The 19092-nt window shown below is 39.1% G+C and overlaps 3 protein-coding genes across 3 annotated transcripts; 1 reads left to right on the plus strand and 2 right to left on the minus strand.

Moving 5' to 3' along the window:
• On the minus strand, positions 1-8424 carry LOC147278729 (DCL-like protein). The gene is made up of 3 exons (XM_086251520.1): positions 8000-8424; positions 7796-7910; positions 1-441 (listed from the first exon to the last, which is right to left on the minus strand). The coding sequence occupies exons 1-3, from the start codon at positions 8329-8331 to the stop codon at positions 217-219; spliced, it is 672 nt and encodes a 223-aa protein (XP_086107646.1). The 5' UTR covers positions 8332-8424; the 3' UTR covers positions 1-216.
• A 3032-nt stretch (positions 8425-11456) lies between these two features.
• On the plus strand, positions 11457-13825 carry LOC147278730 (F-box protein At1g47056-like). The gene has a single exon (XM_086252545.1). The coding sequence runs from the start codon at positions 11663-11665 to the stop codon at positions 13253-13255; it is 1593 nt and encodes a 530-aa protein (XP_086108671.1). The 5' UTR covers positions 11457-11662; the 3' UTR covers positions 13256-13825.
• A 1118-nt stretch (positions 13826-14943) lies between these two features.
• LOC147278731 (Mannose-P-dolichol utilization defect 1 protein) lies at positions 14944-18844 on the minus strand. The gene is made up of 8 exons (XM_086250410.1): positions 18542-18844; positions 17741-17894; positions 17268-17340; positions 17069-17135; positions 16822-16881; positions 16012-16072; positions 15888-15929; positions 14944-15362 (listed from the first exon to the last, which is right to left on the minus strand). Exons 1-8 carry the CDS (start codon positions 18686-18688, stop codon positions 15253-15255), a joined length of 714 nt encoding a protein of 237 aa, XP_086106536.1. The 5' UTR covers positions 18689-18844; the 3' UTR covers positions 14944-15252.
• Between the last annotated feature and the right edge of the window lie 248 nt (positions 18845-19092).

A 19092-nucleotide genomic window follows, 5' to 3' on the forward strand; every position in this document is an offset into this window, starting at 1 on the left:
TGCAAGTCAACAAAGTGAAGTTCACTTCAATCATTTTCTTCATCCTCGTTCTTAAACAAACATTTGGGTGTGAGTCAAGGATAATCTACTACATTGACATTTTGTACATCTAGGCTATATGTGGGTCACTGAAAGCCTCGAGACCAATAGACATTCCCTTTGAACAAGTAAAATTCAAATATCATATCATGGCGGTCTCTAATTACCAAAGCAAAATTAAACTCCAATACAACCATTAGGAGTGATACGCGAGACGCTAGACACGAGACGCGAGTTACTACCACGTTTAAAATGTTCTCGAATGAATCTTTCTGCATGGGATGGGTACTTATCTTGGATATATGCTCGAAGACACTTCTGGTAGGAGAAGTCTATCCATACACCATCAGTTCTTATGACAAATAGGCACCTCGAGTGTATAAATTGGGGATGCCGATCGACCTTCAGCAAGAGAAGTTAGACAGAAATTGGTTAATTCTCATAGACAAACACAACAACAATACACATAAAAAAATAAAGATGATCATATATGGGAAGGACAAATACCAGATGAGCTGCCTTAGCTGTCTGTATATTACTGATAATAATTGGAAGTTATTATACAATGACAACCAATAGTCATTTTCAGTTCTGTCCAAATTAAGTGATACTTCATAATCAGACTGTAGGGGAGAGGTTAGAGGGAGAGAGAGTGGGTGTGTATGTGTGTATGTTCCATGTCACAGAAATAGTGATAGACGAAGGTTTTATCCACTGCTCTACATAATACTTATTTTTTTTACTATTATAATGTTATTTGGTTACATCTTGTCCTCATCCAAGGTTTTGGCTATGTAAATGTAACAAAGCTTAATTGCTTATGAAAGCCAATTCTACAAGAGACCCTTCCTTGTCCATAAGTTGGTGACACCAATTTCTTGTTAAATGTCTTGGTTAACACAAAAAATGGATTGACGAAATAAGGAGGCATGACCATATAGCACTTGATTGGTTAGGGAAGAAAATTCTGTTTGGAAACCGATGCTTAAAGCTGCAATGGTAACAACACTGGCAAAGAGTTTTGGTTGAAGAATAAGTTTCCTTGGTGTTTGTCAAGATAATAGTATTCATTTCATTTTAAGTTGGGTTTTATTTAGTTCGAGGTGTTAAGGGTATTTTGATAGTTCTGTAATTACTGGAAATGACTTCTATTTGCACCAATTTTTCTATTCATTACACTCACCTCCTAAAAAATATGTCATGGCCAGTGCCATGGTTGTTAGGGGAGGAAGAGTTGACAGGGAGAGAAGAGGAGAATGAGAGAAGGAAATAGAAAAAAAATAAATTAATTAATTAAACATTGAATCAATAAGGGTAAAATTGGGTAGATCATAATCTTTTTAGGTGTAATGAGTAAGAGGTTGGGTGTGATAGAATTACCTGAGCTACACCCTGTTTTAAATTATTTGCCTACTCAAGTCAGTTCCTTTTTCTCCCAAATTAAAACCCTATAATCCCACAATCTTTAGGCTTCCCTTAACCCCTTAAAACAACCCAAATTTTAAAAAATAACCTGCTTCCAGAATTTCAACAAGCAACCCTTTCGAAGATCCATCCACAAGTTTTAGCCTTCAAGATTCAATCTATTCAGTTGAACCACCTCAAAATTAACAAACCCTAAACCCCTCTTTATATGATTCCAAGCCTTCAAATCCATAATTCATTGACTCAAAGCCCCATCATATAAGCATCAGTAGACTAGTTCCTTAAAGCATCCTACTTCAAGGCAGGCACACATTGCACACACACAAGTGGGTTCCAAACAATCTTTGACACTACAATAAAATAAACAAATTGGTACTGACTACAATTTTACAAGAGACCTTCCTTGTTCATAGGGAGGTCAAGGTGCCACCAATTTCCTATATATCTTTTAAAATTGACCCAAAAATTGGATCGGTGCATCAACATTAACAGTGGACCTAATTAACTAGTGCCTGAAAGCAAAAAAGAAGCATTCACAGATGGTTGCAACCACCATTGGTGGCTTCCAAACCATACTTGACACTAGAGCAAACATATTGGCAATGACTAAACTAACTAAGATTACACAAATTAAAGTAGGAATTTGATGCAGGAGCATCTGCTAGGGTTTCCAAAATAATTTCCTAGATTGATTAGGAATTTAGGAGTCTAGTTTCTTGATTATTAGATCTTAATTAATAAGGATTTGCCTTTATATTTTCCTAGTTAGTTTAGGTTTATGCTTTCCTAGTTATCTTAGGTTTATGTTTTCCCTATATAAGCTTAAGGCTTAGGTTATAATAGACAGTTTTTTTTTATGCAATATATTTTTCTGATAATTCAGATTTGAGAGTTTCTTTTGGGTTCCTAACCCTAGAACTCATTTATCTACGTTCCAACTTTGATTATATAGCTTTATTCTCTTCTCTTCCTATTGTTTGTTGCTGGAAGTATTCTCTACAGTGGTTTTTTGCCCTAAAACTACAGCTGGACAGCAGCCTTTGCTCCTGTCCTGCATCAATTGGTATCAGAGCAAAACCCTAGGTCTACACCATGGCTGGACGTGGTCGAGGCCCTGGCAGAGGCAATCACGCACAACAAGCAGAGATGGCGGAGATACGGCATATGATCGGAGAGTTGTCACGAGCGGTGCAAACCCTCCAACATCAGGAACGCGCGGCAGTCTGTATGGAGAGACCGGAAGACGACCGCAACCCCTCTGACATGTCGGAAGGCAATCATGAGGATGACGCTACTGAGGCAGGTGGACACAACCCCTTTTATGCTGCTAGAAACCAAGAAAATCCGGGTCACGGCAGATTGGAGGAGCGGTTGGTTCGTGCCTTGGATTTGAATGGTGGGGGAATCAAGATTGAAGTTTCTGATTTTTATGGAAAGATGCATGCAGAAGATTATTTAGATTGGGAGGCAAGTTTAGAGAACTATTTTGAATGGAAGCCTATGGACGAGGATCGAAAGGTGTTGTTTGTCAAGCTGAAACTGAAGAGTACTGCCCTTCAATGGTGGAAGCGAGTTGAGGAGCAGCGATCTCGACAAGGGAAGCCAAAAATCAACACGTGGGAACATATGAAAGCGAAGTTGCGTAAACAATTTCTGCCTGCTGATTATACAATGGAGTTGTATGAAAAATTTCATGCTTTGAAGCAACGAGAGATGTCCGTTGACGAATATACATCTGAGTTTAACAATCTCTCAATTCGGGTTGGTTTACACGAAAGTACTGAACAGATGACATCGCGTTATCTCGCTGGTTTGCATCAGTCCGTTCGAGATGAGATGGGGGTGGTACGTTTGTTCAATCTCGAAGATGCTCGACAATATGCTTTAATGGCAGAAAAACGAGTGCTGCGTCGTGCCGTCAGACGACCCAATTCTGGTGGTGTTTGGCAGAGAAACCCAGCTGCTGTTCGGGGTGTTCGAAGTGACCAAATTGCTAACTCCAGTGTCCGAACAAGTGGTGGGAATGTTGTGGGGGCTGAAAGGATCGACAAGGGTAAGGAAATACCAAGATTTGTCCCACACAACAACGCTGGTGTAAGTAGTTCTAGGGCTACCAGCATGTCACAGGTTCGATGTTTTACTTGTGGAGAAAAGGGACACACGTCTTATGGTTGTCCACAAAAAAGGGTGAATTTCGCCGAGGTAGAAGATGAAGAAATTGCAATTTCAGACCCAATCTTTGATGAATATGACAAGGAGGAAGAAGTTATCGATCTTTTACCAGCAAAGGGAGAATCTTTGGTGGTAAGAAGAGTGCTGACAACTCCCAAGGTTGAAGAAGAGGACTGGAGACGCCATAACATATTTCGTACACGAGTTCTATGTGGTGGCAAAGTTTGTAATGTGATTCTTGATGGCGGTAGCAGTGAAAACATTATCTCGAAAGAAGCAGCGGAAAAACTTAAGTTACCAATAGAGAAACATCCTAATCCCTACAAGGTTGCATGGTTCCGAAAGGGAAATGAGGTACCAGTCACTTCTCGATGTTTAGTTAAGTTTACTATGGGAAATACTATTGATGATGAGGCTTTGTGCGATATTGTGCCATGGATGCATGTCATATTCTCTAAGGACGGCCTTGGTTATTTGATAAAAACATGATCCATCACACTAGGGCTAATACATATTCGTTTCGTAAAGATGGGAAGAAGATGACCTTGCAGCCTCTTAAGGAAGAGGTCTCTAGCATTTCAAAGACAGCCAAGATTAATGGGTTTCTGACTGGGAATCAGTTTGAAATTGAAAGTAAAGAGGTGGGAATTATGTTCGCATTGGTTTCTAAAACAATACAAGAAAACCAGCACTTAAAATTTGAGGAATATCCAGCTGAAATTCAGCATATCTTGATGGAATTTCAAGAATTGGTTGGTGATGAATTACCACAAGGGCTACCACCAATGAGGAGCATTCAGCACGCGATTGATTTGGTACCAGGTGCATCATTACCAAACCTCCCTGCTTATCGAATGCCACCCACACAGCGAGCTGAAATTCAAAGACAAGTGGAAGACCTAATTGCCAAAGGACTTGTGCGTGAAAGCAAGAGCCCTTGTGCTGTTCCAGCGTTGCTCACACCAAAAAAAGATGGGTCTTGGAGAATGTGTGTGGATAGTCGTGCCATTAACAAGATTACAGTGAAATATCGATTTCCTATTCCTCGCCTAGAAGACATGCTTGATATGTTGGTTGGATCCAAGATATTTTCCAAGATAGACTTGAGAAGCGGCTACCATCAGATTCGTATGAGAGACGGTGATGAGTGGAAGACAGCATTCAAAACACCGAATGGACTTTATGAGTGGTTAGTGATGCCCTTCGGACTTTCTAATGCTCCTAGCACATTCATGCGAGCGATGACAGAGGTACTAAAACCTTTCTTGGGTTCATTTGTAGTAGTTTATTTTGATGATATATTAATTTATAGTCAAACAAGAAATGAGCACTTAATCCATTTACATCAAGTCATGGAGGTTCTATGTAAAGAGAAGCTTTATGTCAATTTGAAGAAGTGCTCCTTTTTGTGCGACAAAGTTGTGTTTCTTGGTTTTATTGTTTCGGCCGAAGGTTTGCAAGTTGACACTGAAAAGGTACGGTCAATTGAGGAGTGGCCAGTACCTAAATCTTTGAGTGATGTTCGCAGTTTTCATGGATTGGCTTCGTTCTATAGAAGATTCATTCGCAATTTTAGCTCCATAATGAGCCCATTAACTGAATGTTTGAAAAGAGCTGCATTTGAATGGTCAAAGTCAGCACAAAGGGCCTTTGAAGAAATAAAGAGGATGATGACAGAAGCCCCGGTACTTACCTTACCAGATTTTGAAAAGCTCTTTACTATTGAGTGTGATGCATCTCATACAGGAATAGGGGCTGTTTTGAGTCAAGAAGGAAGGCCCGTAGAATTTTTCAGTGAGAAATTGTCAGATGCTAAGAGACGTTACTCCACCTATGATTTAGAGTTTTATGCCCTAGTTCGAGCAATTCAACATTGGGAGCATTACTTAGCATATAAAGAATTTGTGGTTTATTCAGATCATCAAGCTTTGAGATATTTGAACTCTCAAAAGAAGTTGAATGCTCGACATATCAAATGGAGTTCATATCTTCAGGAATTCAATTTTTGTCTCAAATACAAAACTGGTGAGTCCAACAAAGTTGCAGATGCTTTGAGTAGGAGATCTTTACTATTGGCTGTCATGAGTACTCAAATCACAGGGTTTGAGGAGCTGAAACATCAGTATGTTGCAGACCCTTATTTCAGCTCAATAGTTGCTGCACTTGAAAGATGTTGCCATTCAGAACGCAAGATGGATATTTATTTAAAGGAAACTTGTTGTGCATTCCAGAAGGATCTCTACGCGAACAAATCATTAGGGAACTTCATGGGAATGGATTAGGAGGACATTTTGGTAGAGATAAGATATTGGCAATGGTGGCTGACCGCTATTATTGGCCTGGAATGTACAAGGATGTTGCAAAGATGGTTCAAAGGTGTCAGATTTGTCAATTTGGGAAAGGCAACTCACAAAACACAGGATTGTACACGCCTTTACCGATGGCCGAAGCCCCTTGGGTTCACATTAGCATGGATTTTGTATTAGGACTTCCTAAAACATCAAAGGGACATGACAGCATCTTTGTAGTGGTGGATCGATTCTCCAAAATGGCACATTTTATTCCATGCTCTAAGACTTTTGATGCTTCACATGTGGCTGATTTGTTCTTTAAAGAGGTGGTGAGATTACATGGTGTGCCAACTTCTATTGTTTCGGATAGAGATGTTAAATTTACAGGGCATTTTTGGAGAACCCTATGGAGAAAGTTTGGGACTGATCTAAAATATTCTAGCACCTGCCATCCACAAACAGATGGCCAGACTGAAGTGGTAAATCGGAGTTTAGGGAATTTGTTGAGGTGTTTAGTTGGAAGTCATGTGAAGAGTTGGGATATGATTATTCCACAAGCAGAATTTGCATACAATAATTCAGTTAATCGTACTACAAAGAAGACCCCCTTTGAAGCTGCTTATGGGTTGAAACCTCAGCATCTTCTTGACCTAGCACCGCTACCACAAGAAGCAAGGGTGAGTAGAGATGGAGAAGCTTTTGCAGATCATGTTAAGAGGGTGCACAAAGAAGTGAAGGCTGCCATAAAAGCTAGTAATGACTCCTATGCAGCAGCAGCCAATGAACATCGAAGGGTCCAAGAATTTGAAGAAGGGGATATGGTTTTAGTGCATCTGAGGCGAGATAGATTTCCAAGAGGCACATACCATAAATTAAAGTCCAAAAAGTTTGGTCCATGCAAGGTGCTGAAGAAATTCAGCTCAAATGCTTATATGATTGAGCTGCCACCTAACCTTCAAATTAGCCCAATTTTTAATGTTTCTGATTTATACTTATTTGAAGGATTTGATGGGGAACCAGTTTCCATAGAGGCACAAATACAACAACTTCCAAAAGCACAACCCGATGTTATTGAAGATGTTTTAGACGTCAAAGAGGTGAAATCAAGGAGAGGGAACCAGTATCGGCAATTCTTGGTCAAATGGTTGGGAAAACATGCTAGTGAAAGTACATGGATTGCTGAAGAAGAGTTCAAAAGAATTGACCCAGAGATATATACTGAAGTTGTGAAGACTTTCTCGCCGGAGTCGAGTTCTTTCCAACCCGGTGGAGTTGATGCAGGAGCATCTGCTAGGGTTTCCAAAATAATTTCCTAGATTGATTAGGAATTTAGGAGTCTAGTTTCTTGATTATTAGATCTTAATTAATAAGGATTTGCCTTTATATTTTCCTAGTTAGTTTAGGTTTATGCTTTCCTAGTTATCTTAGGTTTATGTTTTCCCTATATAAGCTTAAGGCTTAGGTTATAATAGACAGTTTTTTTTTATGCAATATATTTTTCTGATAATTCAGATTTGAGAGTTTCTTTTGGGTTCCTAACCCTAGAACTCATTTATCTACGTTCCAACTTTGATTATATAGCTTTATTCTCTTCTCTTCCTATTGTTTGTTGCTGGAAGTATTCTCTACAGTGGTTTTTTGCCCTAAAACTACAGCTGGACAGCAGCCTTTGCTCCTGTCCTGCATCAGAATTTTATATGCTCTTGAAGTGGACTAAACACTAATTCTAGAATTCTCCATAAGCAAAAGCAATACACAGAGCTTAGAGTTAGAAATAGACAATTCCCAATCCAATTAAAATGATAGTCAAACTCCAACAAAAAGCAAACAATCTATGACTGTGTATTGCAGAGTATGCATCATCTCACCATGATAGAATCGATTCCGCAGCCAATTTTATCTTGGGAATTTGGATGATAAGCAAGAAGTCTTTCCACCACAACTTTCTCATCTTCAGTTGATAGAGTCTCACCATCCATATACCTGAAAACAACAACAACAACAACAACAAAATCAGGTGGAGAGAGAGAGAGAGAGAGAGAGAGAGGTGCGAGCTACCTCATAAGTCATACCTGTCAGAATGGAGAATCTCTTTGGCGAGCAAAACGACGGGCTCGATGTCGTTCAGTATCTCCCCTTCCTTATCCTTCCATTTGCAGTCGTCAGGGTCGCCCCACCTCGGGTACTTGGGCGGCTCCTTCACGCTCAACACTCCGTTTAGCGTGGGGTTGTTCTCAGAGGACACGCCCTCCGGCTCCGCCCGAGTCGACTCGCTCGCGGCGGTGCACCACGCCCTGGCACCCGGCGCCAGCAGCGCAACGCCAAGGCCTTGTGGGTGGTGGAGTCGGTGGCGGAGGAACGATATGCCTCTGAGAAGCATAGGATTAAGTCTCATAGTGGCCATTTTCTCATAATCTCATTTCATGCTTTGAATGGCGGCAGTGCATCGAGGATCATGGTAGTGACTCTACCAGTGACTAGTCATTCATGGCGGTGGACTTTTAGTCAAATTCTCATCTTTCTTTGCTTCTTCCTTTTTTTGCTCTTTTTTATCTACAGGCCCATATACCATTAACTTCAAAGCTGATTCTTGAGGCCCAATTACTCATGGTGGGCAACTCAGGCCCATCTATTATCAATCACGTATTTCAACTTCTCTTGTCTCAGTGCGCAGTTTGTAAACCCAAGATGAAAAAAATTCAAATTCGTGGCCCATTCTGCCTGGAATTTTGGATTGGAGCAGTCAAAATTAGGGGTGGACATAACCCACCCGACCCAACCTGACCTTAAAAAAATTAAATATTCACATGTCTAGTTTCTCATCTCACCTTGTTTAGAATGGTCAAAGGCTCAAAGCAATGGGAACTCATCTCACCTTTCCTAGTTTCATGTCCTATGTTCTTTAATATCATAATAAGTTAATATTAATTTTTCACATGACTTTATTCTTTAATATATTAAGATTAATGTTTCACATATATGGCTTTTTTGTTTTATATGTGATTATAATTGTTCCACTGTAAAAGCAGGTATGCACGAAATTGAGTTTATGTGTAGAAAATAGAAATATTAATTTTATAACTTAAATAGAATTTCATTCATTTTAAATTTGGGCCTAAATTTTAATTGTATTTTTAGACATGTCCAAACCGACCAAGCCAACCCAACTTTAATTGGTTTGGTTTGGTTCAGTTGTTTCACCTTCATTGGGTTGGTTTGGTTTGAAAAATCACCAATTCGAAGGCATTGGTTTGGTCTACAGTTTAGGGGCTAAACCGAACCAAACTGGCCCATTGAAGGAGAGAGAAAGAGATAAGAGAAAAAGACAAATACAGAGAGATAGGAGTACAATGAAAGAGAAAAAGGAAGAAGAAGGTAAATTTCCAGCTTCATTAGATGCTCTGTTTTTATTAGAATTTAAAGTTAGTTTAGATTACTGGTTTTAACGAGGTTTATATACTGATTAAAGAGGTTTATAGGATCACAAACATCGTAGGAATTGAAGAATAGTTGAAGGAATTTTTGGTGGTGCTTTACCAAGCGCTCAATGAACAATATGAATTTTTAGGATCGGTTGAGATTTGACTTAACTTTGTTTCTTATTTTGGCTTTCTAATTAAAACACTCTAATATCAATTAAAATATGTTTGAGGGATCAACATCTTACTCTTATTTGTCTTTAATACTAACACAATCAGTTTAGCTTCATCTCATATTCACATAATAGTAAACCGCTAAGTGTCATGTTAAATTTGTATAGTTTAACTTTTTCCATCCTCATTCCTCAACCCTAATACATATGTAGTATGTTTGTGGATAAATCCACCGGCCTAATTCGACTAATGACAAATTGTCAGGTAGCCTAACCAAGCATCTCATTTGGCACATTGACTTTTCAATAGAGGAAGAACATGTTAGCACATAAAACTGGGCCTCGAGCCAACCACCTGATGACGTCTTGGGCCATCTTTTGGATCCCGCATTAAAGAGTTTGAAGATGGAGGCCCATTTAAATATCAGTGGAAGCATAAGCAGCTCCCAAGAGAATAAGCTCATCGGCCAATTGCTCCTTGGTCCAATGGCCCATCAGATACCTATACAAGGCCCATTTGCCTACTTAACCCAAAGGCCCATTTATTTTCTTCTATAATGCCGAGGTCAGCCCATTTAAAGGGTTAAGGACTCCTTTTCTTCTACATTTTTTTACATAAATCTGATGTACAATGTAACCTTTAGAAATACAAAGAAATACAAACAAAAACTATGTAGATGTAGCTCAAATTGGGTGAACCACCATAAACTGTTGGTGTTCTTAATTTTCTTTGGTTGGAATCTCTTTTGTTCTATTGATGTACGGTTTTTTGCATCAACATAGTCACTAAACCATACTCGTAAGATACACATCCAGGTTTTTATTGCATCTGAGTAACAGAGCTCAAGAGTATTATTAATGGTTAGCTAACTTAGCTTTGGTACTATTTCTCCCCTTACTATCATCTACCAACTCCGTTCTCCCTTATAAGAATTTGTAATCATAAGTTCATAACTTTCTTTTACTTTTTTTTTTCTTATATATCCACCACACGGGTTCTGGTATAACAGTGCACACTAGACTACTATTAGGAACAACTAACCATACATTGTATGATAAAAATATGATCCCATACTTGTATGTTGGCAATTAAATATTCTTAAGGAAAATGCTATTTGTTCAATTAGTCTTTTTCGATTTACATGTTCATACAATAATTTTTTCATATATACATTAGATTTTATACGAAATAAATAAAATATTATAAAAGTTTAGACAATTAGCATTTTCTTATCCTTAATTAACTTTATTAAATAAATTATGATAATTTTAGCATTTTATAGAGTAAATTAAAGATAACTCTAGTCAAAGAAAAGAACAAAAATACTTCCTGTTTTAAGGAAAATTAAGTATTTTAAATTATAAAAAAATTTTAATGGGGGTATTTGATTAAGAATATATTACATGTTAGCTTTAATTTTATTATGATCATCATTAAATTGTGATCATTATGAAATCGTAGTAGTGCAGCTACTGCTGAGATGATTCATTAGGACTCGAGAGATGGATAATGGAAGAAGGTATGCATTTTCTTTCTCTCTTTTTTTTTTTTTATTTCCCGGATTTTAAAATTCCATTATCGATCATTTGTGAGAGCGGAGAACGTTTGAATTGAATTCATTAACACATCGTAGACGACTCCCCTGAATTGTCGCTATCTCCCACTAACTTTAGATACATTTTTTTACATGGCCAAAAAAAAAAGATACATTTTTTTAAGATAATTTACTAATTTTAATTTTGAATAGTTTAACTTTAATTGATCATTTCCATTTCTACGACTCCGACTGGACCAATAAACAGGCTGAAATTAAAATCAGGATGAAGGGACCACAAGTGTTAAAAACGAGCAATAGGAAAGAGTCCACGATAATCAAATGAAAACGCCCGCTTTTGATTTTTCCTCCCCAAGTGGGAGATGACTATTCCATTTCCCAAACACCAAAAAAGTTGACAGAAAAAGCGAAATGACAATCGGATTTCAAGTCCGCCCCTGAAACAATTTGGGACGAAGAGAGAGAGAGAGAGAGAGGTTGCGACTGGCTCAAAAACTCAAAAGCAGCACCACTACTCTACGGTGTTCTCCACGATTAACAACGCTGAGGTGGCGAACCTCTACCGTTAATTTCCGTGTGGTTCGTGGATGGGCCAGTCAGCTTCGGCGGCCGCAATTCCAAGCCGCCGCGTAAACAACCACAGTCATCGGCCCAAGTCCAAGTCCTCGGCGCTGATCTCCCCGATGCTCTCCGACGAATCCGATGAGATCGTCGACGAGTTATCCGACTACATCTCCGATCTTCCAGACGAGTGCCTGGCCTGCATTTTTCAGTCCCTCGGCTCCGGCGACCGGAAACAGTGCTCTCTGGTCTGTCGCCGGTGGCTGAGGATCGAGGGACAGAGCCGTCACCGTCTCTCCCTCAACGCCCGATCAGATCTCCTCCCAATCATCCCTTTCCTCTTCTCCCGCTTCGACGCAGTCAACAAACTCGCCCTCAAATGCGACCGCAGATCCGTCAGCATCGGCGACGAGGCGCTCATACTCATCTCACTGCGGTGCCGGAACCTCACGCGCTTGAAGCTCCGCGCGTGCCGCGGGTTGACCGACGCTGGCATCTCGGCTTTCGCAAAAAACTGTAAGGGCTTGAAGAAGCTGTCGTGTGCATCGTGCACGTTCGGAGCCAAGGGAATGAACGCGTTGCTCAACAATTGCTCGGCTCTGGAGGAGTTATCGGTGAAGCGGCTCCACGGCATCACCGACGGGTCCGCAGCCGAGCCGATTGGCCCAGGCGTCGCCGCCTCGTCGCTCAAAACAATCTGCCTCAAAGAACTTTACAACGGACAATGTTTCGGGCCGCTTATTACCGGCGCGAAGAAACTGCGGACTCTGAAGCTTTTCCGGTGCTCTGGGGATTGGGATAAGCTTCTCCAAGTTATCGCGGAGCGAGTCACGTCCATGGTTGAGATCCATCTGGAAAAGCTTCAGGTTAGCGATATAGGCCTCGCCGCAATCTCCAATTGCTTGGATCTGGAAATTTTACATCTTGTCAAGACCCCTGAATGCACCAATGTGGGGTTGGTCTCCGTAGCCGAACGCTGCAAGCTCTTGCGTAAGCTCCACATCGACGGATGGAAGGCGAACCGGGTCGGCGACGAGGGCTTGGTTGCGGTGGCCAAGAGTTGCCCCAACCTGCAAGAATTGGTTCTCATCGGAGTGAATCCGACGAAAGTGAGCTTGGAGACTTTGGCCTCCAACTGCCCGAATCTAGAGCGGTTGGCATTGTGCGGAAGCGATACCGTTGGTGATGCTGAGATTTCGTGCATTGCCGAGAAATGTGTGGCGTTGAAGAAGCTTTGCATTAAGAGCTGCCCTGTGTCCGACGTCGGGCTCGAAGCGCTTGCCAATGGGTGCCCCAACATGGTGAAAGTGAAGGTGAAGAAGTGCAGAGGAGTAACCCTAGAGGGTGCGGATTCGTTGAGGACAAGTAGGCCTTCATTGGCTGTGAATTTAGATACCGGCGAACCCCTCCCAGACGCCAGTGCCAGTGACGGCGGGGTACCCGAAAACAATGCCATCATCGAATACCATCCACCACCACCATTTCCTGATATTGCGTCCAGCAGCAGTGGCAGTGCGGGACGACCTACAACGACGTCGTTTAAGTCAAGGTTAGGCATTTTAACTGGGAGGAGTTTTGTGGCTTGCACTCTGAGAAGGTGGGCAAGTCGGAGTAGTTAGTTTATTGAACCAAACAGAAGCTAAGCTGCCAGACTTTTTTTATTCAAAAAAAGAAACTCCAGGAACTCTGCTCCTTGCTCGTTTTTTTTTTCGCTGTATTGTTTTGATTCTGACTTTTATGTACTTAATTTATGCTGTGTGCTGTTCATTGCCTTTTGTCAATTCAATTTCATCACTTCTTTTTTCATTTGTTTTTGGGTTTCTTTGCTGCTCAAGCTTCTTCTTTTAACGCCATTTTTAACATGTCCCATGTGTAATACAGTACTAGTTAGTACACCATCAAAACTGGCGTGCATCTTTTATCTCTCAATGCTTCCTCGTCATAAGATAAAACTGGGTATGGAGATGTTAACTGTTGCAATTCCAATCAGGAGTTGAAGTGCAAGTCAGGGTCGATTCTTTTGAAGCTTTTCTTTTATTTGTAGAAAATATGAAAGGACAATTCCTATGTGGCTTGTATGAATGGGATTCTCTGATTTTTGTATTACTCAAACCTCTGTAAAATATGGTTATTGATTACTGTGGTGATGCTCCACCAAATTATATTTGCTATGATTCTAAGGTTTGCAGTATGATTTAGATTAACCGGAGCTGGATATTTGAACTCCAGCTCATCTAAAATCATATAAAGATTATGGCGATTCTGCTGTTTGTTGTAAGTATTGAACTCCTTCTGGTGTGCCAATGATATATTAATCCAACCAGCCTCCTCTGATACTTACAACTTCTTTTTTCCATCACCTGGGCATGCACACACACACACACACAAGTTGAATAGCCGACATGTGTTGAGAATTGTTCTATGGTTGAGATGTGTAACAAGGTGGGTTTTTAATGTTGGTGGTGGTCTTGAACTTGCTGAGAATGGCATGTTACACCACATCTGCTGTTATGCTGGCCAAGAACAATATTTTCACTGGATCCTGTTATTCTGCTAATGGCTTGACACTTTCTTTTACTAGTTTAAGAACTGATTTTCGACTAATTATGGGATGCCTAGGAAACGTACCAAGCCTGTGGTAAGGTTTCTCGACATGTCAAATAATCGAAAGCCTGTGGTTGCCAGTGTGATATGTGAAAAAGAAGAAAAAGAAACATTATTCTAAAAAGAATCCAAGATGCTAAATCATTTATTCATTTATATTTTGAGGACGCAAATTTTGTGTCAATTATAGGTTTCAATGTGTTAAGATGGGAAAAGTAGATCCTAAAGAAGCGCTTCTTATGGGAAATTTCACCTTCAAGGACAAACATAAAATAACTGCTGTTATTGCTATGCTAAGGCCTAACATGGCGAACACCTAAGATGACAGTGCAGTGGTGAAATTCAGTCCAGTTCTTCCAAAAGCCTGCAACAAACAAAGTTTGAGTTCCAACAGTGTCTCAAATTGCCTGGGAGAAACAAAAACATGATGAAACATCATTTGCTTGTTCTAGACAAGAGGTTGAACCACAGGGTGATGCAACAAATACTGGACCATGCTTAGACACCAAGGCTTCATCTCATATCAACACAAAACCATAAAGAAATCTGGTCGAAAAAACGTTGTTGAACAACAAAAGTAAAAAAGAAATCTTGTCTAAAGTATTTGCAAACAAACAAGCATGGTGACATGTAAAGATTAAAGTGACAATGATAAAAGGAGAAACTACATGTTAACTTTGAAAAAGGAAAAAGAAAAGGTGAATCTACCATAATTTCCCTTAATCTTCATTGTCTGCCAACAAACAAAAAAAATCCAAAGTTCAAATAAAAAGACTATCAAATAGATGAATAATGTTATCTCCTTTCTACGAATTGAAGGCTACCGTATACTGTCCTGGTTGCAAGACCTGTAGAAACATATATTAAGCTAAGCTTGAAAGACTAATGTAATTGGAGGAAATGATCAAATCTTTTCCTTAAGCATTAATTAGTGTCTTTTGCCAACTCCCCTGCTGGAACTGTTGGTATCTTTAAATGAAGCAAAACTACATTTAACTTGGGCATCTTTCTTCTACTTCATTTTCTTCTCCTTCTCAGCACTTGGCTTTGGCTTTTGGTATAGAATTATCTGACTCAGGATGGTAAGATTTGTTGCAATACCAATTACAGAGCCCAACAAAACTTAGAATTAAGAATTAAGGAAAGCAAATGAATGAATACATGTACAAACATCAAACTGGCAGGAAAAAAAAACACTTAAAATAATGGAGTTTTCTATGTGCTGATTCAAAATAGCTTATAGTATGTATGTTTGGGTTACAACAATATATAGTGGATGGCATCATTACACTTATTTCAAAATCTTTTTTGATGATTCAAACACTAGAAAATATTCATCTACCATGGGGAATTAAATTGAGTCATTTGGGGGGGGTAGAAAATTAGCAGTTAGAAGTAGGTGCTGTGTGAAAGCAATCACAATGGGTGAACCTGAGAACTCACCACTTCTACAGAATGGGGGAACATAAGCATAATTTTTTTGCTTAATTAAAAACATTTGGAATGATAAAGTTACCACTTCAAAAGTGGGCCACTTAAAGCCATAACCTTCTCAAAATCTACATGCGTTACCTATGTTGTTCAGACATCTTATTATAGTAATTCAATAAAAATGCAACTTAAGCAACAGCCAAGAGATAAGGATACCACTTTTTGGTGCTTGTTCTTGGATGCTTGTGAAAACTCTCACTGCAAAAGGAAGTTTAGAAATTGATGAGTCTGCCAAATGCTACACTACAGCCTATAAGCTCTTCTAGCATGTTTAACTTACCCATCGAACCTCCAAAATTCATTAAATTCGTTAAGAAGCTGAGCTCTCCTGTACTTTTATTCTGCCCAAGAAATAGTTAATCAACATCAGAAAAGTTGCTAAAACAGGTGTCAATACTCAATGTAACTGAAGATCGATATGCAGAAGATTAAATGGATTGCTGTTTCCAGAGATATAATGCAAACTCAGAACTAACTCTTTAGACAAGCATTGAAACTACCCTCAACTCTTCAGATTCATAAAGAGAATTCAAGAAACCTATTTAAGTTTAACATTTTAACCACACATAGCACCAAATTTACATATCCATTTGGGCAAAATGGTCGATGGTCAAAGGATAGGTGATGATGGTTGGAATAAGTTAAAAGGCACAGCAAAACGATTAATATCCAATTGATGTACAAGAGTATCTGCACCTGCTGCCTCACTAGGGCAGCATTATTTTATCTCATTAGACAACAATATGCAGATGTATAAGGAAAGAATTTGGGTTCTCTGATTATCCGTTTTAAATCTAAGGCATGTATTACAAATTCAAGGGTTCTCTTGTATTTGTAATACTAGTCTCAGATGACAAATTTAAAAGTCTAGTAATACCAAGACAAGTTAGATCCATAAGGAAAAGCCAAAAAGGCACTCAGCAGACTACTTGTGTGCTAGGACTTCCAGACCCCCTCTAATGCAGTATTGGAACTTATTAAATCCCTTGAAATTTAAAAAAGAAGATATGGAGTTAAAAAGACTTTTTGAAAATTAACAGTAACAACATCCAGTTTAAAAACAAAACAGGCCCATCATGTTTTAACTTACATTAAAGTTCGCCCATATCTGTGGGATCTTCGCACAGAGAAAAATTGCATGCTGGGATGCCTGTAACAGATTGTTCCGACATTAGTAAGGCTATGAATAAAGAACCGTATAGATCAGAAAAAACAACATAATATTCACATGTATGTAAAATAGATGACTGCAAAAAATGAATACAAGCCATAGCAAGGAGGAGAAGTGCATCTACTGCCAATAATTTATAAGCTGGACAGTGAAAGAGGCTACTCACATATAGAGCTTCAAAGAGAAGAGGATCAATTTTACCAGCTAATATGGTTGGTGCTACAGCACAGTATCTGGAAAACCGTCATATTAAGGAAGAAGTTGACCACATTTCTCAATCTTACAGAATGAAGATTAAAACAATAAAACATAAAAACAAAAACAGATTGCCAAGATTTGAACTGATTCTCAAGCAAGAAGGATACAGTAACGCCCTGATCCATGTTTTCATACCCAATGGTTGGGAGTAATAGTAGATAATGGCAATTAATATTATAGCTGTAAAAGACAAGCATAAGAGGAAATGTGTTAGATCCTTTGTGATTGTCATAATTAGATCTTCCTAATGCTTCAAAATTGCATTCGACAAGACCAACAAGTTTACCAACAGATAATAAACGGGGTTTTACAGCTCTTTGTGTGACAATCATGATACTTATTATAAATTTATAATAAATCAGCCACAACTATTTGTTTGTCACACAACTCAAAGTTCCTGAAATGGGCCAATCACAAAAGGCCAATCTGAAACATTTACATCTATTTGTCTGAGAAGAAAACAATTCATTCTACTGTCAAAATCGTGCTTTTGTTTGTCTACTTCCACCCTCACATCTCGAAGAAGCATTTCCTCAGAATATGCTAGATTGACCGAAAATTAAAAGAGCCTTCGACATACCTTGGATCAAAAGAAAGGCCAGCTCCCCATAAGCAGAGAATGGAAGCCCTTTATGAAGACAATATGCCAGAGCAATGGTGTAACCAATTACCTCAAGCTCAAAAGCTACAATACTAAGACCTCTGACACTTCCATTTTGCAAAATTTTTAATATCTACAATTGAAGAACAAAAGCATCATATCATGTACAATGTCGAAGTAAATACAAATGATTACAGAACAGGGTGCAACTTGTTTTATTACAAGGACAAAATAAGGAGATGACCACTCAGTTTTTTAATTATTAAGAACTTGATAATCACTTTGAATTCAAAGAGGAAGATTATTTTCCTTCCAACACTAACAATGAATTGGAGTGCTAAAGCTGCAAGCTTTGGACTCAAAACTATTGATTAAACACAAGTTCACAGCCTTGTGACTTAATGGGTCAGGAAAAGAAAAAAAATCTACGAAACTTACATATCTAGATTCTTTCCTGGAAAAATAGATTCTGGGTTTCGTTTTGAACCTAACAATTCAAACCCTTTCCAAAAATCTCCATCATCTGAAGGCAAGCTAGCAACCCAAACTCGAGCATGCAAACAATAACTAAAACAGCCCAAATTGAGAGCATAAAACCCTGTTTAACGCATAATTGGTGGCACCCATATCATAGATCTATCATGGGTCAGCTTGTGTTTTTATAGAATGCAATAATTTCAACAAAGACCGCGAATCAAAACACAAGGCGATGGCTTTCAAATTAACAAAGATAGAGAAAGTAAAAGGAAAAGGGTAAAGAGACAATAAAAAAGAACGTGCCTGAGGGAGTTTGACAGTGGTGGAAGCGGCGACGATGACGTAGCCGAGGAGCTTGGAAATAAGGGGCAGCAAGCAATCTTTCTCAGGAAACTGGCCTTGGCTAAGAGCCCCCAACGCACAGCCGAAATCGATTCCTAGCAATTTCATCTCTTCTGTGTCTATGGATCCTTATTCCTATGACCCAGGTTTGTATTTGTCAGTGACTCAGTTTGTGAAAGCAGGTCTCCTCGTACCAACAATTAACCAAGGAAGTTTTTCAGTCAATGACTTTGAAGCTTCGGTGCTTCCTTTTATCACTTATCAGACTATGGGCATTTCAGTATAACTAGTTAACTACCAAGTACCAACGCGCGTACATCTTATCTAATGTAACCGGGTGCATTGTAATTTCTCAATTGTCTATTTTTCTCCATTTTTTGTAATTATTATTTGGGTTTTTTCGCACTTACTAATACTATTTCATCAATGATAAATTCATAATTACTTTCATTTAATTTACTATAATATTCAGTTTTGTAGTTACTATAATTCAATTCAAATAAATATTTGAA

This window comes from Dryas octopetala, chromosome 7 (assembly GCF_963921425.1).
Source record: "Dryas octopetala chromosome 7, drDryOcto1.1, whole genome shotgun sequence".
NCBI classification, from domain to species: domain Eukaryota; kingdom Viridiplantae; phylum Streptophyta; class Magnoliopsida; order Rosales; family Rosaceae; genus Dryas; species Dryas octopetala.

Coding starts and splice junctions, on each gene's coding strand:
- LOC147278729 (XM_086251520.1), bottom strand. CDS start 8,331: ATGGCCACTATGAGACTTAATCCTATGCTTCTCAGAGGCATATCGTTC. Junction 7,911..7,999: donor GAGATTCTCCATTCTGACAG/GTATGACTTATG, acceptor TGTTGTTTTCAG/GTATATGGATGGTGAGACTC. Junction 442..7,795: donor GCGGAATCGATTCTATCATG/GTGAGATGATGC, acceptor CTCTTGCTGAAG/GTCGATCGGCATCCCCAATT.
- LOC147278730 (XM_086252545.1), top strand. CDS start 11,663: ATGGGCCAGTCAGCTTCGGCGGCCGCAATTCCAAGCCGCCGCGTAAAC.
- LOC147278731 (XM_086250410.1), bottom strand. CDS start 18,688: ATGAAATTGCTAGGAATCGATTTCGGCTGTGCGTTGGGGGCTCTTAGC. Junction 17,341..17,740: donor GGCCTTTCTTTTGATCCAAG/GTATGTCGAAGG, acceptor TGTCTTTTACAG/CTATAATATTAATTGCCATT. Junction 15,363..15,887: donor AGAACAAGCACCAAAAAGTG/GTATCCTTATCT, acceptor CTTAATTCTAAG/TTTTGTTGGGCTCTGTAATT.